This window comes from Urocitellus parryii, chromosome 3, assembly GCF_045843805.1.
Source record: "Urocitellus parryii isolate mUroPar1 chromosome 3, mUroPar1.hap1, whole genome shotgun sequence".
Classification (NCBI taxonomy): domain Eukaryota; kingdom Metazoa; phylum Chordata; class Mammalia; order Rodentia; family Sciuridae; genus Urocitellus; species Urocitellus parryii.
Genome location: NC_135533.1, coordinates 176,802,352 through 176,830,276, shown reverse-complemented (window position 1 = coordinate 176,830,276; position 27,925 = coordinate 176,802,352). Strand labels below are relative to the sequence as shown.

At 34.7% G+C, this 27,925-nt stretch overlaps 1 protein-coding gene across 4 annotated transcripts in view; it reads left to right on the top strand.

Moving 5' to 3' along the window:
- Tbc1d5 (TBC1 domain family member 5) overlaps positions 1 to 27,925 on the top strand; it is a 501,737-nt gene that overhangs the window by 169,885 nt on the left and 303,927 nt on the right. For all 4 annotated transcript variants that reach the window (XM_077796237.1, XM_077796238.1, XM_077796235.1 and 1 more), the window contains one exon: positions 9,456 to 9,587. In XM_077796237.1, the coding sequence (XP_077652363.1) occupies positions 9,491 to 9,587 (97 nt within the window). In that variant the 5' untranslated portion in view covers positions 9,456 to 9,490. The remainder of the gene's footprint in view (positions 1 to 9,455; positions 9,588 to 27,925) is intronic.

Sequence of the window (27,925 nt, the reverse complement as noted above, 5' to 3'; positions counted from 1 at the left end):
CAAGAAAAGTAGAATTAGTTATAACATACCTTATTTATGTTTAGATGTGTGGATTTTTAATAAAATTGATTTAAAAGATTAGCCACACAAGATTGTCTACTTTATATCAAATCTGAACCAGATGTTATTCTGAAGGCCTTTCAAGCTTATCTTTCTTATTGAAATATTACCCTTTTTGTAAATGCATAAGGATACTTGGAAACTCCAGTGGTGGTTCCTTTTTCATGAACTTTATTTGATTCTTCATAATCACTGCTTTATGACATTTTCATCATTGGATACTATGTATTTCTTTTATTTATTTTTGGAAGTTTAACTTTATAAAGCATCCATATTTAAGTTATAACATTACCTTTTCAGGAATTTCTTTATTCTTCTTCCCTCCCTCCTTTCCTCCCTTCCTTCCTTCCTTTCTTTCTGCATTACAATTCATAATACACCATTATATCATAATTTATCATATCTCTGATTATATATAGGGTATGTTGACACCAAATTCACATCTTCATACTTTACATTTAAATTTTCAAAGTTGAAACAAAAAGGCTTGTGACAGTTCTAACCCGCTGTACAGGTATATCTACCAGCTAATCTCATTTCAGTCCAAATAAGAGTAAAGAGCACACATTGAGTAAAATGCACAGATTTCATGCACTCTTTTGTTTTCTTTGGTTTTAGTGTAAAACAGAGGGTTTTTTGGCTGAAGGGCAGTGTTAAAGATAACAGCTTTCTACCTTATGCAGGAAATAGTATGAATAAGCACAGGTAAGTGTAGGTGGCAAAGTATGCATGCTCAGACACACTCTCACACACAAGTGCACACACCTGCTCTGCAAGAGTGGCCTTAGAAATCTATTGGTCCTTAGGGAACTCAGGTTCTCCTTTTCTTCCTATGGTTCTGAGCATGTACTCCGAACAGCAGCACAGACCAGGTGTCTGCTGGACTCCTTAGCCTAGAGAGGACCCTATCTGGGACTAACTCTTTCCTCCTTTAATTATTATTTGACGATCTTACTCACCTAGTTTTTTAGTCTGTTTCATTTTACTTTTTGTGGTGCTGGAGATCATACCAGTGCCTTGTGCATGGTAGACAAATGCTCCACTACTGAGCTGCTATTTCCCAGCCTTCTATTCGGTTTCATGGGATCTATCTCCTCAAATATCAAGTCTAATTTATTTTAGAAATTTTATTTTGTGCTAATATATGTCCCTCACATACACCTAAGAACTTTTTAAAAGTTAATTTAAATTAGTATTTAACTCAGAGTTAGTTAAATTTCTTCTCATTGTGTTTTATTATGACTCTTTAAAACTTTATCCAGAATGCCATAATAAAAAAAAATAAGGTTACATTCCCTGGGTGATAACTTTGCTTTACCAGAATTTAGAGGAATTGTCCATAGTAAACAAAATAGAAACAAATGTGTAATATATTAGATATTGATAAATGTTTTAAGAAAAATAAAGCTGTTAAGGGGATTGGAGGGGTATAAAGTTGTATATCTGGGAGTGTGGTCCTCAGTGAACTCACAGACAAAGCAACTGTTGAGCCAGGACCTAAAAGCAATTGGGGTGAGAATCCTCTGGATATTTGTTTTTGGAAAGAAGAAAGGACAACCCTCGCCCCTCTTCCTTTGCTAAAAACTTGCTCAGCACATTTGAAGAACTATCAACAGACCTTGAAGACTGGAGGATTGGAGTGAAAAGTGGAGAGAGTTGTGGATCAAAGTTCAAAGCAGTAGCATGGAGCAAAATTGTATAGAGCTTTGTGGAAATTTTTTATTTTATTCTGAGAAGAGAAGCCATTAGCTTGTGAGCAAAAGAGAAATATGGATGGCAGCTGAGTTAAATTTTAAATGGATCAGTTAGGTAACTGTAGAAAGCATGGCTGGGAACAGGAAGCTTACTGAAGAGTTTTATATAGACCACAATGTGGGTGGCAATGACTTGGATGACTTGAGTGTGGTACACAGTGATCTGCTTCTGGAGTTTGTTTTGAGGTTGTAATGGACAAGATATGCCAATGGATTAGATAGGATCCAGGAAAAGCTGTTTATGCTGGCCTCAATTTGAGCAGATATCTGAATAATATGAAGGAGAAAGTATTCCCAGAGGAATAACAGGAGATGCAAAGACGTAAAGTGGCAATGAGCAGTATTTATATTTGAAGGGTAAGAAAAAACGATCCTATGGGTAGAGCATATTGAGGGAAAAGGGAGAGTAGAATCAAAGGGTTATTCATGGGCATGAATTTAGGGCTTCTTAAAGAGTTTGGACTTCATGCTAAAAGTGTTGGGAAACTATAATGGTAAAAAAAAAATCACATTGACTATTGTGTGGTAAGATTTAGGAAGCTGGTTTATTAGGCTGATTTCATGTAGAAGTTTTAGAAAATTTCAATGTAGTGATGATTCTAATATTATAGCAAGAATTATATATTGTAACATATATTATAACAAGAATGCCAGAGGTAGAGTCAAGCTAGGATTGGCTAATGCACTATAATTAATAGTCTACACCTTTGTAATTGAGAGAAAAGTCTCTTGAAGCCTCTCACATTGAGTGACTTGTCCCAGCCAAACTGACAAAAGGAACAAGATTGTTATGATTGACTTTATAACAACAGTGAAGAATAGAAGCAGGAAGACCAGTTGGGAGGGCATTAGAAGAATTCAGTGAGAGAGATGAAACTAGGACTCTAGTGTCAGGAGAGGTGTTTTTCCAGAAAGAAAACAAAAAACTTTTGAAAAAGTTTTTAAGAATTTTTTTTACTTAAGTCTTATATTACATACTTACTATGGACTGAATGTTGTCACCCCACACCCCCAGTTCATATGTTGAAAAAGCCCCAATATCTAATGTGAAGATGTTTGGAAGTGGGGCCTTTGGGAAATAATTAGGTCACTGGAGGAAAGCCTTCATTAATGAGATTAATCCCCTTATGGAAGGTATGGGGGAGAGAAATGACCTCTCTCTCCTCTATATAAGGACACAGCAAAAATATATCCATTTGTAAATGAGGAACTGAACCTACCCCCACTTTGAATTTGGATTTCTTAGTCTTCAGGTCTGTGAAAAACAAATAGCTTAAGCCACCCAGTCAATAGTATTTTTATTATAGCCGTTTTAACTGATCAAGTCTAACTTGAAACTTTCATGTATTCTGCCTAGTTTTCATTGTGTACATTATTAGTGTAGTATGTTAATTTTCAGTGGCCAGTTAACCCTAAACCTTTGTTCTAACAGCATAAAATTATAAGGATTAAGTACCTTTTTTAAAAAAAAATCATTATTCTTGTATGAAGAACTTTATTGTGTAGTCCTGTACCTGTTTATTAAACAGCACTTTATATTACAACTTTATGACTGGTAAAAATGAGTTGGGGTTTTAGGGTTTTACCAGTGGGTGATACTTAATATTGAATGACATGTATTAAGACAAATGCTGTTATATATGATTTATTTGGCATTGTAAATGCATTTATCTTGTGAGAAACAGAACCCCTGTTGTCAAATGAAGTATTCTGGAAAGGTTTGGAGTAAATAAATAATAAAACTACTTTGATATACAATCTAACAATATTAAATATTAAGACTTTCAAATGATTGATTTTAACAATTAATCTGTTTAAAGTCCAGTGTAACACTTTTGCATTAAAGATTGACAGAATTTAAAAATTGAACACTGTTCTTTTTTCTTTTTTCTTCTTCCTCCCTTCTTCCCTTGTAATTAAGACTTCAGAGAACATCATTAATTCCAACTGTCAACTGTACCTTTAGCTACTAACACTTAAAGGTGTTTTTTCCTAATTTTATAGATAATGTTAATTACCTCATCTCCTATTATAAAAATAGAGCTTCTATTAATAAAAACTTGCTTTTATAGCCAAGACGTCATATTTTAGGTTAAATATTCATCATAGTAAATACATGCTATCTGTAACACACATTTATGCTGTATCCCTTCCTTTTATAATCATATTCTGGAAGTAGCCTATTTAAGCTCTTTGATATGTTTTTATTATTGAAGAAATCTTTGTGTGAAATAATATTACTTTGTCATTTCAGTGTTTGACTTTTTAAGTTTACCATCAGTGAATTTAAATGAATGTAGTATGCTTATGAGCTTTTTTGAATATGGATGTCTTTAGAATGACACAACTCAGAATGCTAATTCAATACCTAAGTATTAGAAACAGTGAAATAATGGATATAAACTGAAATACACAAAACCTAGAGGTTCTGTTATAATCATTTTAAAAGAGAAAGTATTATTCAGTCTATCATTTTATCTGTACAGTGGTAATAATTTGAAGTTTTTGAGACGCTTATGCATGTGAAAGAAGTTTTAAAACGTTTTCATGTACTTTAAAACTGTCTTCCAAACTTCAGTGCTAAACTTCCACCATTTTGTTAATCAGTAGCACAGGACTTCCCTCTTTTTAGACAGATCAGTTTTACATTTAATGCTATAAGAATCAGATTTGTGAAACTAGTGCAGGTATCTTTAAGATTGTCCTTAGAAGGTAACTTAATTTAAGATGAGATGGAAATTTCCACCTAATTTGTCAGTTTCTGTGACCAGGATAGTACTAAAACCAGTTTTGAGTTTTCTGAATTTCAAATTAATGTAAACAGGGAAACTTGTTATTTATAAAAATTATAAGAAAGTAAAGACAGTCCCTTTTCCATAAAAATTGGGTATCATTTTTATCAAGAAGTCTAGACATAGCTGTGTAGCATTTGAGAGACCTGAAATGTATCTCTCATGGATTTGAGTAGTCATTTACAAAGAGGCCTACTTCTGGTCTTTCTGTGTTTTTTTTCTCTATGCAGAAACTAGATGGTAGAGATCATGTATAGAAGTGAAAGTTTGTAATACGAATTTAAGATGTAATGGATCATTAAAACTCAAAGTTTTTGTTAATTTTAGAGTGATTATTTTTAAAACTAAAGACAAAACTACCTTCATTTTTGTATGAATTGTTATCAAATATTTTCATATAGTGTGATAAAGGTATTGAATTTATATGTAAGAAATATCAAAATAAGTACAGAGACATATTTTCTTGTGGTATATTTATGAAAGAAACTGAGAATTTCTTAAGTATTTCACAATTTAAAGCCATGTTTTATTCTGATTTTTATAAGGTAATCAGCATAGCAATACCTGACACATTTGAGTATTTTTGTGTATTCTAAAATGCCAAAATATCCCTTTATATTAAAATAAAACAACAAAAAGTGCCAACTTTTTAATAAGTTACCTTTGAGTTAGATCATTATTTAAGATTATAATTAAAAGAAAACTAAGGATATTTTTCACACTTTTTCTCTTCCACAGATTGCTTGAAATAACTCATTATTAATAGTCATTAGGTTTACTTTTATTAGTTATAAAAGCATTTCAGTATCTCAGTCAAAACTATAGGCATAATAAATTTGGAGATAGTGGATTCCTGATTATATAGAATGATTATAGATTAATGTATTCCAGTTTGGGGGGTGGGGTTACCATATACTTGCCAAGTACTGAAGATTTATAATTATAACTAAATCCATTGAAACATTAGTGAGCTTAATTTCCTTTAAGTTGTTGAAAAGATCTTTAAGTATCTTGTAATACGTTGAATGAATATATAAACGTCATCCTATTGTAGTATATCTTAATTTAATAATAAAATATAAAAAGACATTTTTCTTTCTCTCTCTCTCTCTTAAAAAAAAGAGAGAGAGAGAATTTTTAATACTTATTTTTTTAGTTTTCGGTGGACACAACATCTTTGTTTGTATGTGGTGATGAGGATCGAACCCAGGCCGCACGCATGCCAGGTGAGCGCGCTACCGCTTGAGCCACATCCCCAGCCCCAAAAGACATTTTTCTTTGTTTTCAGGGACTGGGGCTTGAACCACAGCCCCTGCAAAGCAAGCACTCTACCTCTGAGCTGCAAGTCTTTTTTTTTTTTTTTTTAATTTGATATAAGGTCTTTCTGCTTTGTCCTAGCTGGCCTCAAACTTTTGTATTCCTCTTCCACTAGCCTTTCAAGTAGCTGAGATTACAGGCATTTGTCACTAAATGTGGTAACAATTTTTTTTAATCCCCCCCCCCCCCCCCGCCCCCAATGCCTCCTTGAGTAGGGGATCTTCTATGTTGCCTATACTGGTCTTAAACCCCTGAGCTCCAGAGAGCCTCCTGTCTCAGCTTCTGAATAGTTTGAACTATAGGCACATGCCACAACACCTGGCTTGTTGTTCCTTTTTAAAATAGACTTTGATATCAATTTGCTTGTCAGTTGTCTGTTATTTATAAAGTTTAAAATTCATACAAATCATTTTAGGTATGTGAAATCTATAATACAAAGAAATTTAGGTGACAAAGTTATAAAAACATGGTTTAGGATATTAAAGAAATTTTAAGGTAAATCTAACCTGTTAACTTGGAATAAGTCATTTAAAAATTTTTAATTTCATATTTTTAAGATGTAGCAACATGGAAGAGGATATGAATATTACATTAAAAAATAGTTGCCCAGATACAATTTCAGAATCTGTTTAATCTGTTCTGCACAGTATTTCTAAATTTGAATTATTTGCCACAATTACAAGTAAGGGGAGTTCACAGAAAATTCTGTATATCTATTTTGTCTTGAAAGAGCTGAAGCAGAATTAAGGGTGTTTCATTATTCACAGACTCATCATCTTACGCCTTGTTTTATACTTGGTCTGTGTGCCTCACTGACTTATTGAGATCCCCTTGTAGTATATGAGAAAAAATATAAGCTCTGGATCTAGACAGAATGTGTTCAAATTCTGGCTTCAGTACTTTCTAATTGTGTTACTCTAGACAAATTTAATTAGTTTTCTCTGAAACTAATTTGAAAACAAAGATAATGAAGACACATCATCACCAAGTTGTAAGAAAGATGAAATGATAAGTGTACATGAAGAATTTAGAGTGTTTTCACAACAGTATTCGTTGTTTGCAAATGTACACTGTAATTAATAATGCTTTTTGCCTGAATATAATAGGCATTTAAATTTGGTTAGCCTTATTGTTGTAGAAGACTTTCTTTTCATTAATTTGTTCAACAGGATTATCAGATTTTTTAATAACTTCTATATTATCTGATTATCTACTACAGGATAGCAAAATATAGATAATTTCCCAGAGTTCCTTTTATAGATGTGTATTGATTTGCATACATATGAAGCAAATAGTGACAACTATTTTAAATGTATGGATTTAGGGTTTTCTGGCTTTAGAAATTTTTTATTTTATCTCTACAATATAAGTTTTCTATTTTCCTTAAGCCTTTGATTCTGTTGTTTTAGCCACAATCCCAGGGCATAGGACTTGTTGACATCACACTGTGATTTGTGGGTGGGTGAGGAGTTGGAGGATTCTAATAAAAATGGAGGAAGTGAACAGGAAAGGTGTGTTTTACAAGGTGAGGTTTTTAGAGAAAAAGTGAATGGAACGAAGGAACATTTTGTATTGAGGAAAGTTGATCAAGGATTTGTGTATTCGTGAGTATCACTGAGACCTTTTCTCCATAGCTAAGGACTATATCTTATAAAATTAAGTATTCATTTTTTTGGACTTGCTTTTCCCATTTATTTTTTCTCATTTTTTTCTTTCATGTCTTCTCTGACATAGAAATTTAAAATATTATTTTACTTGCATTATTTTGGATAAAATTGATGAGCCTCCTTTAATTTTTGTTAGAATTCTGATTTGAAAAGTTAATTTGTACCCTATGGCTATAGAAAAATTACAAGAAGTTAACATGTGAGTTTTCCATTGTTGTGTCAAAGTACCTGTGAAATCAACTTAAAGGAGGTAAGGTTTATATTGGCTCACAGTTCTAGAGGTTTTGGTGCATAATTAGTTGGTTCAGTTGCTTTTGGGTGGGTAGAATATTATGGTAGGAGTTGCATGGGGAAGGGAGCAAATCTGCCTACCTTATGTCTACTGGGAGGTAAAGACAGAGAAGAAGGGGCCAGGGCCACTATAGCCTTCCAGGGCATGCCCTCCAATGACCTAACTTCCTTCAACTATAGCTGTTCTCAAGTTACTGCCCCTTTCCAATAGTGCCATCAGCTGGGGACCAAGCCTTTTACACATGAGCTTTCGGGGGGGTCATTTAGGATCTTAACCACAATAGTTAAGGTACCTTAGAAACTCGAGATATTTTTTTTTAATGTTTTCAATTTGGAATAATGTAGAACAAGAATATTTGGAATAAGAATTGAGGGGAAGCTCTGTCAAAATCATAAAATATATAGGTGGTTACTTATGTAATTGTGCCTTTGTAAGATAACACAAGAAATAAACCCATGATGGAGATACAGTCATATTTTGATGCATAAAAATGAAAAATGTATACTTGCTGTCACAAAATACCCTTATGTCATAACAACTTAAAGATGGACACCCTTTGAGAAAAATGTGTCATATGCCAGAGACTTAATATACTTAATATTTAAAGCATGTTTTCAAATCGTAACAATAAATAATTGTCAAAGAAACAGAAAATCTGTAGTAATCACATTGCATTTTCTTGATACTCAATGAATCTCTGTTGTGTCAGTTCAAAAAGATCCACACAAGCCTAAGGGAAATGAACTTTTTTATTATATTTAAATCTTGCTAAAGCACAACAATTTACCAAAAATCTTAATTTACAAATATATTTTACAATCCAGCAAGTATACTTACAGGACTGTATCTTAAGATAATGGTCATGGGTTTGACACAGAGATATTTACTATGAGGTTGTTCATGGTATTGAACAACTGAGAGCATCCTAATTGTTTACTAATAAGATATTGGTTGCATAAATTGTGATAGCTACATGATGGGATGCTAGGGATCCATTAGAAATGGTATTTTTATTGTACTGGGAAGGAAGACACTCATGATAAATCATTGTGTTTATCATGATGGATCACATTAAAAACATATGTGTTTTAAATATCTACAACAAAGACAAGAAAAGTATGTATGGTACATGGAAATTGTAACAATGCTGTTTCTAGCTAGTATAGTTGTATAAATGATTATCATTTGCTGAATTTTTTGTACTTTGAAGCTTTCTATTGTGAATGTATTGTTTTTGTAGTAAAAGATGCCATAAATGTAAAAACAGGGTTTGTTTTTTAACTTCCAGTTCAGCTGTTTGTGCAAAATTTTACTGAAAATGAATGTGATTCAACATTGAAATAAAGGATATAAGTGAAGTTCAAATTTTGGGAGAATGTGTTTAAATGGAAATTTTTTGCCACCTTTTTTTGCTTTTTTGCATAAGCCTACTAAGGTGTAGTAACAGTCCCTGGAGCCTGTGGAAAACTTGTTAATGTCTGTAATGCTCATTTAATCATTTCAGTCTTATATTTCTTCCTTGTCATAGGTGAAAGAAAGAAAAAAATATTTTTTGTTTATTTTTATTTCCTAGGAAGTTCCTTTTGGTGATACTGTCCAGTTTCTACAATGTATCATTCCTTATCTGACACTAGACATCCTCTGCAGCCAGAAGAACAAGAAGTCGGCATTGACCCCTTGTCCAGTTATTCAAACAAGTCTGGAGGTGAGTTTTGTATGCAATTGCTGTCTAGGAATGCTAGGAAACCTAGCATAGGGGTTCCAGTTAGCTTGGTCCTCCTTGTGGGTGCAGTTTTCACCAGGAAACTTCAAGAACTTTAAGAACTTTTCCCTGGATATTTACAGAACACTATTGACACTAATAAATGCTACAAAAAGTCTACTTTGAATTACAGACAGAAGCATTAGTCAAATGTTTAATACACTGTCATTTTCAGGGCGGGGCAGGAAAGAGAATAAACTATGATGTCAGCATACAAATACAGAGTCCTTTCTCAAACATATTTTAAAGGTATTGATTTTTACAGGGATTTTTCACTGCTTTAGCAAGTTTATTTCAGGATTAAAAAATAATTGCCTGAGTTTTTTTTTTTTTTTTTTGGTTTTTCTCTTCCTTTTGCAAATAATTGAAAATTTGACATACTTCTAAAGATCTATACTCAAATTATTCAGTTGTAAACTGTTAAAAAGTACAGTATAGTCAGTGTCTGCCCTATTAAAACCTAACAAATGTGTCTATGTCAAAAATCTTTCTTAGTGTTTACTCAATGATAGTAATAACATACTTAAAAGGAAGGAATGAATGTGTGAGAATTTTTGAAGCTTTATCCTTAGTTTTAGGTAGATCATTAAATATTTGATTAAACTCATTGACTCAGTGACTACTTGTAATTTTAAACTCATGAAATGTATATATCAGGTTTAAAAAAATTTAATGTTTTTTTTTTTTTTTACACAAATGGAGCACAACTTTTCATTCTCTGGTACATGCTGTAGAGTTGCAACATTCTGGCAATCATACCCGTTATATCAGGTTTTGAGGTCTATTTTAAAATATCTTAAATTAGTAAAAGTAATTAATATGTGTTTTATGCTTAAAATAAAATTGTTTTGTGTGTGTTCATATTAATGTCAAGGGCTGTCATTAGCTCGTGTTTTGAGAATTTGAAGAATTGGTTGACTACTAAATTGGCTATATCTTTAGAATGTAAGCCTTTTTATGGAGTTTATTATTATTTTTGTGTGTGTATATCTTTAATATCTGCATCATGCAAATGCCATTGATGTTTTGAATGAAAATAGTAGAATTTCAAAATGACTTTGATATTTTTATTTTCATATTTTCTTACATAAAGACTCAACAGCCTGATGTTTAAGAATTTGATAATATGAAAATGTGACCATTTTATTTTCAGTATTTTAATAGTAAGCATGAAAGCTTTCCCAGTAGTAAGGATGAAAGTAAGCATGAAAGCTTTTCAAGTGAGGATTTGTCTTAAATGTAATTAATACCTATAAGCAGTACTCACCATTAAATAAGTTAAATAAATTTGCTCATACTTCTATAAGTATTTTACATGTACATAAAATACTTCAATACAGTTTTCATACTATTTCTGGCTTTTATGCCTAGTGGAGAATATAGTTTTCTGTTTTTTAAGTGCATATTTTTCTCTAGTCTATTTCATTAAATATTAAAAAAAATTTAAATTAATTTTATCCTTTATTGTTTACAGAATGAGTAGTTACCTTTACTGAAAAGGCTTTTCATTTATATCCTAGCCTAACATTTCTATGACATACTGAGTTATTAGGAGTGAATTGATGTTTAAAAGTGCCATTAATTCATTTACCCCAAATGTTCATTAACAATGTAAATGTATGCTGATGTTCTATGAGACAAGGAAGTGACTAATGACTCTTCCAACTAACAACACTTAAAATGAATAGAAACTTTAGATAGCTAATCTTGAAGTAATCAAGACCCTCATTCAGCTTGGCATCTCTGTATGCTCTAAAACAGCTGTCAACTGTTAAAAATATATACAAAACACACATACACACATACACACACACATGCAGAAAGAGAGATATGGAAATATCTAGTTCTTCAAATCCATAAAGGCTACTAACCATAGTGGATTTTTTGCATTGTATATGTAAATATTTTATATAAAGTATCTATTTCATCTTCTTAGATTTACTTTTTGAAGAAAAACATATATTGATTTTAATAAGATTGTCATGTTTACTTGAAGAATCATCACCTTTCTAGTATGTTTGTTTATTTTAATTTGTCTTCCATGGGATTTTTTTCAAGTATTTTGAAGCCTTTTACACATTTCTGCTACAATCTTTAGGGAATTTGTGGCTACCAGATAACTTGTTTTCTAAGTAAACACTGGACTTCAGTCAGTGGTTTGCCTGCGTATGAGTCATGTATAATTGAAAAAAATTTGTTATATACACTATTAGTAAACAAAAGTCTTTATTTTCTTAGTTCTGAATTTTAACATTCATATGGAAAGAGTATAGGTGAATGTTTCTGAGAATTTATGAAGTGATTAGTAAAAATTACCAGGTAATGGGGTATGGGGAGGAGGGAGGGAAGGAGGGAGGGAGGGAGAGAACTGCGAATTACTGTTTATTTTCATGGCTAGTTGAGGAAAAAATGTAAGAGCAGAAGAAAGTACTATTTATACCTACATATAAATATTAGGGGGTATGTTCCAAGTGAATTAAATTTTTTCTTGGCATCCTTTTTCAAATAAGGAACAGCACAGAAAATATGATATTTTCTCTGTACCCTGTTAGAATTGGTTATATATATATAAATTGCTACCTTAAATGCTAAGATCTTTTTTTTTTTTTATTGGTCGTTCATAACATTACATAGTTCTTAATACATCATATTACACGGTTTGATTCAAGTGGATTATGAACTCCCGCTTTTACCCCATATACAAATTGCTGTATCACATCAGTTACCCTTCCATTGATTGACATATTGCCTTTCTAGTGTCTGATGTATTCTGCTGTCTGTCCTATTGTCTACTATCCCCCCTCCCCTCCCCTCCCTTCCCCTTTTCTCTCTCTACCCCTTCTACTGTAAATCATTTCTTCCATTAGTATTCTCTTGTCTTACCCCTCCTTTCCTCTTATATGACATTTTGTATAACCCTGAGGATCGCCTTCCATTTCCATGCAATTTCCCTTCTCACTCCCTTTCCCTCCCACCTCTCATCCCTGTTTACTGTAAATATTCTTCTCAAGCTCTTCGTCCCTACCCTGTCCTTGTTTACACCCCTTATATCAAAGGAGTCATTTGGTATTTGTTTTTTAAAGATTGACTAGCTTCACTTAGCATAATCTGCTCTAATGCCATCCATTTCCCTCCATTCTATGATTTTGTCATTTTTTAATGCAGAGTAATACTCCATAGTGTATAAATGCCACATTTTTTTTATCCATTCATCTATTGAAGGGCATCTAGGCTGGTTCCACAGTCTTGCTATCGTGAATTGAGCTGCTATGAACATCGATGTAGCAGTGTCCCTGTAGCATGCTCTTGTTAGGTCTTTAGGGAATAGACCGAGAAGGGGAATAGCTGGGTCAAATGGTGGTTCCATTCCCAGCTTTCCGAGAAATCTCCATACTGCTTTCCAAATTGGCTGCACCAATTTGCAGTCCCACCAGCAATGAACAAGAGTGCCCTTTTCCCCACATCCTCGCCAGCACTTATTGTTGTCTGACTTCCTAATGGCTGCCAGTCTTACTGGAGTGAGATGGTATCTTAGGGTAGTTTTGATTGGCATTTCTCTGACTGCTAGCGATGGTGAGCATTTTTTCATGTACTTGTTGATTAATTGTATGTCCTCCTCTGAGAAGTGTCTGTTCAGGTCCTTGGCCCATTTATTGATTGGGTTATTTGTTATCTTATTGTCTAATTTTTTGAGTTCTTTGTATATTCTGGTTATTAGGGCTCTATCTGAAGTGTGTGGAGTAAAGATTTGTTCCCAGGATGTAGGCTCCCTGTTTATCTCTCTTATTGTTTCTTTTGCTGAGAAAAAACTTTTTAGTTTGAGTAAGTCCCATTTGTTGATTCTATTTGTTAACTCTAGTGCTATGGGTGTCCTATTGAGGAATTTGGAGCCCGATCCCACAGCGTGTAGATCATAACCAACTTTTTCTTCTATCAGATGCCGTGTCTCTGATTTAATATCAAGCTCCTTGATCCATTTTGAGTTAACTTTTGTGCACGGCGAGAGATAGGGATTCAGATTCATTTTGGTGCAAATGGATTTCCAGTTTTCCCAGCACCATTTGTTGAAGATGCTATCCTTCCTCCATTGCATGCTTTTAGCCCCTTTATCAAATATAAGATAGTTGTAGTTTTGTGGATTGGTTACTGTGTCCTCTATTCTGTACCATTGGTCCACCCGCCTGTTTTGGTACCAGTACCATGCTGTTTTTGTTACTATTGCTCTATAGTATAGTTTGAAGTCTGGTATCGCTATACCGCCTGATTCACACTTCCTGCTTAGTATTGTTTTTGCTATTCTGGGTCTTTTATTATTCCATATGAATTTCATGATTCTTTTATCTATTTCTACAAGATATGCTGTTGGGATTTTGATTGGCATTGCATTGAACTTATAGAGAACTTTTGGTAATATCGCCATTTTGATGATGTTAGTTCTGCCTATCCATGAGCAGGGTATGTTTTTCCATCTTCTAAGGTCTTCTTCTATGTCTTTCTTTAGGGTTCTGTAATTTTCATTGTATAAATCTTTCACCTCTTTTGTTAGGTTGATTCCCAAGTATTTTATTTTTTTGGGGGATATTGTGAATGGAGTAGTTGTCCTCATTTCCGTTTCAGAGGATTTGTCGCTGATATACAGGAATGCCTTTGATTTATGCGTGTTGATCTTATATCCTGCCACTTTGCTGAATTCATTTATTAGTTCTAATAGCTTCTTTGTAGACCCTTTTGGGTCTGCTAGGTATAGAATCATATCATCTGCAAATAGTGATAATTTAAGTTCTTCTTTTCCTATTTTTATGCCTTTAATTTCTTTTGACTGTCTAATTGCTCTGGCCAGTGTTTCGAGGACTATGTTGAACAGAAGTGGTGAGAGAGGGCATCCCTGTCTTGTACCAGATCTTAGAGGGAATGCCTTCAATTTTTCTCCATTCAGAATGATGCTGGCCTGTGGCTTATCATAGATTGCTTTTACAATGTTGAGGTATGATCCTGTTATCCCTAATTTTTCTAGCGTTTTGAACATAAAGGGATGCTGTACTTTGTCGAATGCTTTTTCTGCATCTATTGAGATGATCATATGGTTCTTATTTTTAAGTCTATTGATGTGGTGAATAACATTTATTGATTTCCGTATATTAAATCAGCCTTGCATCCCAGGGATGAATCCTACTTGATCATGATGTATAATTTTTTTGATACGTATTTGAATCCGATTCGCCAGAATTTTATTGAGGATTTTTGCGTCAAGGTTCATTAGAGATATTCGTCTGTAGTTTTCCTTCTTTGATGTGTCTTTGTCTGGTTTCGGAATCAGGGTGATGTTGGCCTCGTAGAATGAATTTGGAAGTTCTCCCTCTTTTTCTATTTCCTGAAATAGCTTGAAAAGTATTGGTGTTAGTTCCTCTTTAAAGGTTTTGTAAAACTCTGCTGTATACCCATCCGGTCCTGGGCTTTTCTTAGTTGGTAGTCTTTTGATGGTTTCTTCTATTTCCTCTATTGTTATTGGTCTGTTTAGGTTGTCTATATCCTCCTGGCTCAATCTGGGCAGATCATAAGACTCAAGGAATTTATCTATGCCTTCACTATCTTCTATTTTATTGGAGTATAAGGATTCAAAGTAATTTCTGATTATCTTCTGTATTTCTGAAGTGTCTGCTGTGATATTGCCTTTTTCATCCCGTATGCTAGTAATTTGGGTTCTCTCTCTTCTTCTCTTTGTTAGCATGGCTAAGGGTCTGTCAATTTTATTTATTTTTTCAAAGAACCAGCTTTTAGTTTTGTCAATTTTTTCAATTGTTTCTTTTGTTTCAATTTCATTAATTTCAGCTCTGATTTTAATTATTTCTTGCCTTCTACTTCTTTTGCTGTTGTTTTGCTCCTCTTTTTCTAGGATTTTGAGATGAAGTATGAGATCATTTATTTGTTGGTTTTTTCTTTTTTTGAGGAATGAACTCCAAGCAATGAATTTTCCTCTTAGAACTGCTTTCGATGTGTCCCATAGATTCCGATATGTTGTGTCTGTGTTTTCATTTAACTCTAGGAATTTTTTAATTTTCTCCTTGATGTCTTCTAAAACCCATTGATCACTCAGCAACCTATTGTTCATTCTCCAGGTGATGCTTGATTTTTCCTTTCTTCTTTTATCATTGATTTTCAGTTTCATTCCATTATGATCAGATAAGATGCATGGTATTATCTCTACCCCTTTGTATTGTCTAAGAGTTGCCCTGTGACATAGTATATGGTCTATTTTTGAGAAGGTTCCATGTGCTGCTGAGAAAAAAGTGTAGCTACTTGATGTTGGGTGGTATAGTCTATATATGTCAATTAAGTCTAGGTTGTTAATTGTGTTATTGAGTTCTATAGTTTCCTTATTTAACTTTTGTTTGGAAGATCTGTCCAGTGGTGAGAGAGGTTTGTTGAAGTCTCCCATGATTATTGTATGTTGGTCTATTAGACTCTTGAACTTGAGAAGAGTTTGCTTGATGAACACAGCTGCACCATTATTTGGGGCATATATATTTATGATTGTTATGTCTTGTTGGTGTATGGTTCCCTTGAGCAGTATGAAGTGTCCTTCTATATCCCTTTTGATTAGCTTTGGCTTGAAATCTATTTTATTAGATATGAGTATGGACACTCCTGCTTGTTTCCGCGGTCCATATGAGTGATATGATTTTTCCCAGCTTTTCACCTTCAGTCTATGTATATCTTTTCCTATCAAATGCGTCTCCTGTAGACAGCATATTGTTGGGTCTTGTTTTTTGATCCATTCTACTAGCCTGTGTCTCTTAATTGGTGAGTTTAAGCCATTAACATTTAGGGTTATTATTGAGATATGGTTTGTTCTTCTATCCATATTTGTTTATTGATGTTACTAAACCTGATTTGTTATCCTCTTTGACTACTTTCCCCCCTTTACTGTCCTACCTCCCATTGTTGGTTTTCAATGTTGTTTTCCATTTCCTCTTCCTGTAATGTTTTGCCAAGGATTTTTTGAAGAGATGGTTTTCTAGCTGCGAATTCTTTTAACTTTTGTTTATTGTGGAAGGTTTTAATTTCATCTTCTAACCTGAAGCTTAATTTCGCCGGATACACGATTCTTGGTTGGAGCCCATTGTCTTTCAGTGTTTGAAATATGTTATTCCAGGATCTTCTAGCTTTCAGAGTCTGTGTTGAGAGATCAGCTGTTATCCTGATTGGTTTACCCCTAAATGTAATCTGCTTTCTTTCTCTTGCAGCTTTTAAAATTCTCTCCTTATTCTGTATGTTGGACATCTTCATTATAATGTGTCTAGGTGTGGATCTCTTATGATTTTGCACATTCGGCGTCCTGTAGGCTTCTAGGATTTGGGATTCTGGCTCAATCTTCAATTCTGGGAAGTTTTCTCGTATTATTTCACTGAATAGACTGTTTATTCCTTTGGAATGGAGCTCTGTGCCTTCCTGTATCCCAATGACTCTTAAATTTGGTCTTTTGATATTGTCCCATAATTCTTGGATGTTCTGCTCATGGTTTCTTAGCAGACTTGCTGAGCTGTCTATGTTCTTTTCCAGTTGAAATACTTTGTCTTCATTGTCTGATGTTCTCTCTTCTAAGTGATCTACTCTGCTGGTAGTATTCTCAATTGAGTTTTTAAGTTGGTTTATTGTTTCCTGCATTTCTAGAATTTCAATTTGTTTGTTTTTTTATTACCTCTATCTCCCTGTGAAATTGATCTTTTACTTCCTGGATTTGTTTGTCAATGTGATCTTTCATTGTCTGATTTTGCTGTCTCATGTCTTCCTTGAGACTCCAGATCATCTGAAGCATATATATCCTGAACTCTTTATCTGATATTCCATCTGTTGCAGCTATTACCTCTTCTAAAGTTGAGTTGACCTGCATTGCTTGTGGTCCTTTCTTTCCTTGTCTTTTCATACTGCTCGCGTTTCTTTCTGCTTGGTGCAACTGTTGTGTTTTGAAATTTACCCCCTATTTATTTATGTTGCTCTTGTATACTTGAAAAGTCTCCCTTGCAGGTGCGGGCGGCGGCTGTGCCCCTACTCCAATTGGGGTGACGTGTCTACCACGCTGGTGGCTCTCTGGGCCTGTTCCGGGCGTGGAAGGCGGCTCTGCTCTGTCCCTATTCCAATTGGGGTGTCGTGACTACAATGCTGGCAGGTCGCTGGGCCTGTTCCGGGCGTGGGCGGTGGGCTTGGCTGGCGGTATTCCACCTAATGGCAGTCCCTAACCTCCCTGCTTGCTAATTAATGGCTTCTCTGAGGCGCCACGCCTTCTGTAGCTGCGGGGCAGGCCGCGCGAATCAGTTGGCCTGGATCTCCGGGGTCCTGCTGCTGGCTGTTTTGATGTTGCAAGCTGTTGGAGAGTGGTGGTGTATTCTTCAGCTTTCCCGGATGGTGGCCGCTGACTGCCTGGATGGAGTGTCCGCTGTTTTGATGTTGCACTCTGAAGGAGAGTGGCGGTGTATCCTTCAGCTTTCCCGGATGGTGGCCGCTGACTGCCTCGGTGGAGTGTCCGCTGTGGGGGATGGGACTGTACCGCTTTCTTCCCCTTCTGAGATCCCGTGCTCAGCCCAAGGGTCCGTGTGGGCTTGGCTGGTGGGATTCCACCTAATGGCCTTCCCTAACCTCCCTGCTTGCTAATTAATGGCTTCACTGAGGCGCCACGCCTTCTGTGGCCGCAGGGCAGGCCACGCGAATCAGTTGGCCTGGATCTCCGGGGCCCTGCTGCAGGCTGCTGGGATCCCTGGCACTCTATCACTTTGATTTTTTCTGCTTGCCAAATGCTAAGATCTTTGATGATAGGTATCTGATCAGTTATTATTTCCCTATAATTCAAAGATTTTTTTTTAAAAAGGAAAATATTTGTTATATGTCATGATTGTTTTTGGCATGTGACTTTTAATCATTAATTAAATGGAAAAGTAATTTATTTTTAACTTAAAATATTAATATCAAGATTTAGTGCAGTTTAAACTATTTAAATAATATTATTGGAATAAATACTTGTTTTCCCAAGTTTATAAGTTGTTGGAATGTTCCTTATGAAAAAAGGACATTTTCCTTCATTAGATTCCTTTGAATATAGCCTTTGTTACATACTACCAAAATTTTTAACTTCAGTTCTAAATGCCACAGTACTCACCTTCTTACAGCTTGTATAATAATTACTTGACATCTTTGCCTTTTTTATAATCTGTCTCAAAGTTTCCTACCTTTATGTATAAAATATTTATTAACCTACTTTTAAAAATACAAGATATTCACAATTCTGCCACTCCATTTTTTGTCTCCTTTAAAATGTTGTCCTAAATTTACTTTTTTTTTTTCATTACAGTGCCATAGTTTTAGAACTAAAAGGGAATGTCCTGAATTTATTGATGAAGAAATTGGTAGTAATTAAAATATGTTGATATGGTAAAATGATGTTGTTATGTCATGGCCTTTAGTTTAAAATCTTTGTCCTTGGTACTCTTCTTGTACTCCATACTACACTCCACCCCACAATCCAGTAGTGCTGGATTTAGATTTGAGTGAAAGATGAATTTGTTCTGCCAAGGATAGATATCTGACCAAGGTACCTACCTGTCTGAGGCAGTTTTTATTTCTGTCCTGCTCTATCTAATTAGCTGGAGTCATTTTTAGGAAGGAGAAAAATTCTTTCAATTTCTTTACTGATTTACAGCTCTTTAGTAAGTATACCATTTTACTAAAGATGAAATCCATACTCAACTATGATGTGTATGGCTGTTTGTTTTCCTTTTCTTGCTCGGTTCAGATGTGATGAGCCAGTTCTAGGCTATGGGCCTCCTCTCATACCATTGTTCTTCCGCATTTTTCTTGTTTTCTTCATATTACTCCACAGAATATGTAATCTTACGTTAATTTGTTTTCTTGATTATTATTTTGTCTCAAATGTAGCCTTTATGAAGGCAGGAACCATGCTGGAATTGTTTGTATATCTAGCCCCGGCACATGAGCTTCATTGAATAATTTGTCGAATGAAGTTGTTGTTACTAGTTTGAGCAGTATATTAATCAATAATTGCTTAATATCTATATTCCATCTACTTTTCTCCTTTATTTTCTAAATTATAATGTATGAAATCTGTTTTATTGTCCCTGGTTATTCTAGTACTTGAATTTTTCTTAAAGTTTAAGAAGTCAGTGTACTCTCCTCTTTGGTCTTTTTGACCTCTCTTCCTTTCAAGTCCTTCTTAAAAATCACTTTTTTGGGCTGGGGATATAGCTCAGTTGGTAGAGTACTTGCCTTGCGTGCACAAGATACTGGGTTCAATCCTCAGCTCCATAATAATAATAACAATAATAAATAATAATAATCACTTTTCCATGTTTTCCTTTAATGATGTCATATATCTAAATTTCCACAAGGACAAGGTAGAGTTTTCTGCTTAGTAAATGTCAATTTATGACACCCTAATTAACCCACAGCAGTAATTACTTTGCAAAAGAAAGCTAAGGAAATAAATGATGACTTTTTCCAACTTTTTGGGTGTACAGAATATGTTTAGTATGCTTACATAAATTTAATATGTACTTTTACAGCTTTTTTTTTTTTTTTGGATGGTGCTGGGGATTGAACCCAGGGCTTTGTGCATGCCAAGCAAATGTTCTGCCACTGAGCTACACTCCCATCCCATACATAGCTCTTAATGAAATTTTTGTAAACATAATGCTACAAATTGTCCTATGGAGCAAATGTACTTTATTTTGCGAATGAAATACTGTAGAATCAACAGACTGTATGTGATGGCAGCTTTTAAGTTTACAATACTTTTTGTAAGGGTCCGGCGAACGTCAGAGGAAGAGACCACCAAGAGACCGACTCATGCAACAGCAAAAGGGGTTTATTGAAGATCCAGCATGCTGTGGCTCCACGCTCACTCAAGAAGGGAGAGCAGCCCAGAGCCCCGAGCAGGGGTTGAGCAGTGCTTAAGTACACTTTTTTAGGGAGGGCAGGGACTTTGCATACATCAGAGCAAATCATCATGAGGCACGGGAAAATCAAACAACAATTCCTGAACATGATTAGTACATTCATTGGCGGGAACAGGTCGGGCGGGAGTGATAGGTCAATCCTAAGGAGGGGATACATTTAAACTGATTGGTTTGGGCCCTGAATGCCTACGTGCCAAGCTGCACAGGGTCCTAGGTTATTAAACAACTAAATGGTCAGGGGGAATATCTACTGGGCAGTCCTGTGAATTGTCCTAACAGCTACAGGAATTTCAGGTTTTGAGTGTAGCATAGGAACTTAATAATACCTGGTCCTTTACATTTTTAACTCGGGCTTTGCAGCTTAGAAGCAGCTTTATAATGCCTGGTCCTTTACATTTTAATTCAGGCTTTGCAGCTTAGAAACTTTACCCTTTCATTTTAATGTGTTTTATTATTCAGTAAATACTTGAGTGCCTTCTGTGTCAGCCTAGGGAATGGTGTAATCATTCCATAACAGCATGTAGTGCAAGAAGAGTACCAAGATTTTTAAAAAGCCACTTGATGGTCTTGTAGCAAATGGCCTTTTGCAGGCTCCTGCAGAGGAGACTAAGAAGTAGTGATTGAGGAGCAGAAAGAAAACCAGGCGAGGCTGGAGTCATACAAGTCAAGGTGTCAGAAAAGAATGAGCAAAAACTTTCAGATGTTTGTTGAAAGTTAAGAAATAGAGGCATTCAATGGACTAAGTCATTGTGACTGTGATAAATGCAGTGGTTTTTGTAATCTTAAGATTCCATAGTCTAGTACTCTTTCATATAAATCAATCATTTTCTATTCTAAGCTGGCATGAGGAATAGATAAAGAAGGTATAATAATACTTGAAAAATTAAAAAAGGAAGAGGATTTCTGGGAGCTTGGAAGTCTGGAGGAGATGTAATGTAGAGCAAAGATGGAAGAGCATATAGAAAGGAAGAAGGATGTTATTTTTGGTAGAAAATGGGAAGGAAGAAGATGATAATGGTGTTTAGGTACTGTAAGTTCATCAGGTTGGCAGAGAATTCAATGAAGTATCACTGATACTTTAATCTATTTGGATAAGTTAGGACTACCTTATTTGCTGAGAGTGAATAACAGTTATGGAGCAGTTGAAGATTTGTGAAGAGGAAAAAAGATTAGAATGAGTTGATAAAGAAGGTAGAACCTTAGGCATCATTTTAACAGGTGATAATAGCTTATAAACTTGTGTGATTATGTCCAGATTTCAGTAGCTAGGATTTGGTGACAAAAGCAGGCAGGGATTTTATGTCAGATAACAGGTAGACAGTAGTTAAGAAAATCAGTGGTCGGGGCTGGGGATGTGGCTCAAGCGGTAGCATGCTCGCCTGGCATGCGTGCGGCCCGGGTTCGATCCTCAGCACCACATACAAAGATGTTGTGTCCACCGAAAACTAAAAAATAAATATTAAAAAATTCTCTCTGTCTCTCACTGTCTTTAAAAAAGAAAAAGAAAATCAGTGGTCGAAGATTTCATTGATGGATTGAGAATATAAGGAAGTATAAGGAAGTTTGCTCAAAAGAAGGGATTCTTAGGGGCTGGGGATGTGGCTCAAGCGATAGCACGCTCGCCTGGCATGCGTGCGGCCCGGGTTCGATCCTCAGCACCACATACAAACAAAGACGTTTTGTCCGCCAAATACTAAAAATAAATAAATAAATATTAAAAAAAAAAGAAGAAGGGATTCTTAGAAGGCAGAGTAGAAAATTTTAAGGGATAGAGTCAGGGGGAACGAAACAGTAGTGGTGATGGGAGTCCGACAGGGGACATGGAAGCAGTAGGGCTAAAGTTTTGCTTGATGACTAAGAGTCAGTGATGGTTAGAGAGTAGCAAGCTTTTCACAGTGATTTTTAATAATCTAAAATGTTGTATATTATATTTTATGCCTTGCTATTTAATGTTTGCTCACAATTTCCCCAAATTAGTAATATGGTCTCAAATCACTTCTTTTTATTATTATGTGTTAGATAAATACATGAATTCAGTGAAACATTGCTTAGTGTTAGTAAACTAGCTTAACATTATGTTGACTGTTTATAATACTTTAGATCTATATTAATCTGAATACGTCTTGGTTTGAATTTTATTTTCAATGAAAAACAATTCTCCCTAGATATTAAGGAAAAAGGCAGTGTGGTTAGATGAAAGTTGTTAGGATAGAAAGTCATCAAGGAAAATAGCTTTATTGAAGGTAAAGATTGTGATATAAATGGAAGAGTATTTAAATGTGGTAACAAGGATTTTAAAAGAGTGGATTATTTTAAAAGATCTGTTTAATTCCTAGTAACAAAACTAAAAATCAACCAAAAGAATAAGAAAACCAGGTATGTCAAGTGGAATGCCAATAAGAAGTGACATCAGAGAGTGATAAACATGCCATGCTATTTCCTCTAAATTAAAGTGCTCCAAAAAAAAAAAAAAGTTGAAAATGAGAGAATGAGAGACCTCAGTTGAAAGACCATGAATTGGAAATCTGCCAGTCATCCCCCAGAGATGTTAGTTTTATGTTTAAGCATAATAAAAAGTACAAGAAAAAAGAAAGTTTAAGAGCAGAGCAATTCCCCATGATTAAACATATTTTAGAAGAAATAGAACCTGTATTTAAAAAAAAAAATTGGAAAAATAATTAGGGGAAACATAGAAAAGCAGCATAATACAATTCTTATAGGTACAAGAACTTGCAAAGAAGCTCCAAAGTGAGTAGTGTTTAAAAACATTGTGTTTGATAAAGATATTATAAAGCGAAATATATAATTTTGTTATTGGAAGTGTATTTATCATATGTAGTTAGTGGTTAAGGTCTTTTCACGATACTACTAATTGACTTGAGTGGATGAAGGCAAAGATAGTAAACCAAAATGGAACTAAAAATTAACATTTAAAGGTAAGGGTCAAATATTGATAGCACTACGATAGCAAAGAATGTTCGACTTATTCTTTAATATTTGAATTGGCTGATTATATGTGGATTTTTAAGTTTGTTCTCAAAGTGAGTTGATATTTAGGAAGTTTGGCATTTTAATAACAATAGTGAAGTTCACTCTTGGTAAAAGTGTATTTTTTTAATAAAAAGGTCTTCCAGTCTGATTTTTTTTCATCAAGTTGTTCATTCCTCAGTAATTGGATCTGCTTTTTCGTTTTATTTCAAATATTTTGTTGGTGTGGCATTTCCTTTTGTTTCCTTGAGGAGAGAAGGGCTTCTTGGAAGTTGGATGTGACCAACCTTGCAAATACCTTGATATTATGTTTTTTTTTTTTAGGGTTCTGGGAGCAAAGGACATCTCCCTGCTTGTCAATGAACAGAAAAACAACCCTCAGCCATCCTCTCCTTGGGCAAAGATATTTTCCCTGCAATGCTTAGACAAGCAGAAAGGCGTATTGAACTCCCAAGCATGGAAGGTTGTGTGATGGTATCTTGTGGGTTAATCTAGGTGTCACTAGAACAAACAGAGCAGAAGATTCAGGTGAAGTGACCAATAATGGAGTTATTATCAAAGAATTATGTTAGTAGTTTTGTAGCTGATTCCGTAGTGGTGCCAGGAAAGACAGTAAATTGAGACTTTGGGAGTATTTAATGAAATAACCAGCTCTGAACTCACATAGTTAAGGAAAGTATATCAGAGTTTTCACCTGGCTTTTCACATGTTATAGCTTCTTTTCATTTATTTACATGTGAAAACAGATTCCCCTCTCCCCCATGGCTTAATAGTGAAAAGGATAATTAGTTCCTTTTAAGTATAATTCTCCACTTCTCCCATGCTTTTCCTGACTCCTTTCATAGTATGCACCAATTTTTACAACTGTATGTACATCAACTATTAGTTTTAAAGATATAGGCTTTCTTACTTTGATCTTACCCAGTGAGAGAGAAGGAATGGATATCAAAGGAAGATGAGGAGAATGCAAGAAAAAAAAATTAAACCTGACTTTAGGAAAACACTCTAAGACCATTCAGACATCTATTATGTCTACATCCACCCCACTGCCCAAATAGAAATTCCCAGATACCTTCAAAGTTCAAATCTTAAAATTATCTGCTACCTTGCTGTATCATGGTCAGCTATGTAATAAAATATCTAGGAGTATTTTTAAATATCTCTGATATATTTTGGTAAATTTCTCTCTGCATGTAGTTGGGAGTTTAAAAAAATGTTTTACTCTCATTGTATTGGGATATTGATGAATTTTTTTTGTAGGTGGAATCCAGAGCCCTTGTACTTCTCTTTCAGAGAGGTAAGAGAATTGATATTTTGAATTCCAATAACTTTTTTTTTTTTTGGGTGGTGGTGCTGGGGATTGAACCCATGGCCTGTGCATATGAGGCAAGCACTCTACCAACTGAGCTATATCCCCAGCCCAATAATCATTTTTAACACAGTAGTCAATTTACTGTGTGGAGTTTTTAATTTGTGTTATATTTGTGGGTGTTTACATCTACTTTAGTGTTTTATAGCAATTTAGGAAGTATACATGCTATTTATATAAGAAGGAGACGTGTTTTATTGTGGTATTCGTATTTATATTTGAATTATTTTCTTTAAGTATTTAAATGTAGGTTCCCCCCATTACTATTTACTTACATTGATGTTATTAAGTGATGTCTTTGCCAAAAACTTTGATAACCTCTTGGCCCTATTAATTTGTCATTTATCTAAAGTTCACATTTTTATTTTTCACTTGCATTCTATAGGTATTAAAAATAAGTTAGTTTGCTATCACTATACTTTTGCTGGAAGAAGGACTTTCTTGTCACTCAAATAGTGGTTTTGAAATCTTTTTCTCAAGAAATACTTGTATTGAGCCAGGCATGGTGGCACACACCTGTAATCCCAGCTGCTTGGGAGGCTGAGGCAGGATTTCGAGTTCAAAGCCAACCTCAGCAATGGCGAGATGCTGAGCAACTCAGTGAGACCCTGTCTCTAAATAAAATACAAATAGGAATGGGGATGTGGCTCAATGGTTGAGTACTCCTGAGTTGAGTCCTCAGTACCAAAACCAAAACAAAACTTGTATTGTTTTGGAATTCATACTATGTAAAATTTCCTGAGAAAGAGTCTCATTTGAAGAATATAGGAAAACACAAAGGAAAAGAAAAAATGTTAGTTTCAAGCTGTTGTATTTTCCTATTTTAGGAAACTCTTAAGTATTTTAAATAGAGGAAATAAAGATAATAATAATAATAATAATAATAAAAATTACAAAATTTAATTACATGATCATTTTATTATGTGCCCAGTACCAAGAATATAATTTACTTGAGTCTTTAGACAACTATCTGATGTTCTTTTGCTGACATATATTGTATTTCTCTAAATCCTGCCAAAATTTAAACTTTAATTTTAGTCAGAAAAACCCAACTAGCTTTGATTGAGATATATTGTGACAATTTATCTGAAGTCAGAATTGAGGCAGTTCATGAACCAACTAATCTTTTATATTATGGGATCAAAATAATTCTTGTATTTCACTTACTGCCTTCTTTCTTCTCCCAAATGTAGAGAGATTTTAACAGCAGTTGATTTCATAGGATTTTAGTTTAGGGAAAATTTTAATAGAATGTGAGTGATTTGACCAAGTTTAGAACACAATCATTAATCTGTATCTATAACTGAACTTATAAATAAATTTGTTTTATTGATCTGATTAATAGATTTTCAATCAGACATGCTTACAACAATGCTTAGGTGAGTGGAAATCAGAGAGGCACACATGTTTTTTCAAATAGAAAGGGCTGTGGGCCGCAGATCTGATATTCATTGATTTGTACAAAAATATTTATTGAGCACCTAGTATCTGGGGAGATAATTTTTTTCTTTTTAATTTACTTTTTTTACATGAGCTCTCTTATTATTATTATTATTTTTGCCTTACAATTCTTAATACACCTTTATGCCACAATTTGTCATATTTCTGTACACAAGATATGTTGACACCAAATTCACATCTTCATACATGTATTTTATATAACGATGAGGGTCTCCTTCCACCATCCATGCTATTCCCCTTCTCCCTCCCTTTCCCTCCCACTCTTCTTCCCTATCTAGAGGTAATCCTCTTCCCCTGCTCTTCTTCCCTATCCCATTTTGAGTCACCCCCCTTATAGCAGAGAAGACATTTGACATTTGTTTTTGGGGGATTGGCTAACTTCACTTAGCATAATCTGCTCTAATGCCATCCATTTCCCTGCAAATGCCACGATCTTATTATTTTTTAGTGCTGAGTAATATTCCATTGTGTATAAATGCCACATTTTAATCCATTCATCCATTGAAGGACATCTAGGTTGGTTCCACAGTCTAGCTATTGTGAATTGTGCTGCTATAAACATTGATGTGGCTGTGTCTGTAGTATGCTGTTTTTAGGTCTTTTGGGTATAGTCCGAGAAGAGGAATAGCTGGGTCAAATGGTGGTCCCATTCCCAGCTTTCCAAGGAATCTCCATACTGCTTTCCAAATTGGCTGTACCAATTTGCAGTCCCACCAGCAATGTGTGAGTGTACCTTTTTTCTGAATCCTCGCTAGCACTTGTTGTTGTTTGTTTTCATAATGGCTGCTACTCTTACTGGAGTGAGGTGATATCTTAGAGTAGTTTTAATTTGCATTTCTCTGATTGCTAGAAATGATGAGCATTTTTTCCTATATTTGATTGATTGATTGTATATCCTCTTCTGAGAAGTGTCTGTTCAGGTCCTTGGCCCATTTGTTGATTGGGTTATTTGTTTTTGGTTTTTTTTTTTTTTTTTTGGTGTTTAACTTTTTGAGTTCTTTGTATACCCTAGAGATTAGAGCTCTATCTGATGTGTGAGGGGTGAAAATTTGTTCCCAGGATGTAGGCTCCCTATTTATCTCACTTAGTATTTCTCTTGCTGAGAAAAAAACTTTTAGTTTGAATTCATCCCATTTGTTGATTCTTGATTTTAATTCTTGTGCTATAGACATCTTATTAAGGAAATTGGGGCCTAGCCCCACGTGATGGAGATTAGGGCCTACTTTTTCTTCTATTAGACATAGAGTCTCTGGTTTAATTCCTAGATCCTTGATCCATTTTGAGTTAGCTTTTGTGCATGGTGAGAGATAGGGATTCAATTTCATTTTGTTGCATATGGATTTTCAGTTTTCCCAGCACCATTTGTTGAAGATGCTACTCTTTCCTGGGGAGAGAATATTGAACAAGTAGACTGCTTGCTTTCCATGGATTTCACATTTAAGCATGAGAGAGAGATAGTAAAACGGTGAAAGAGTAAGTACAGAAATAAAAAATCAGTT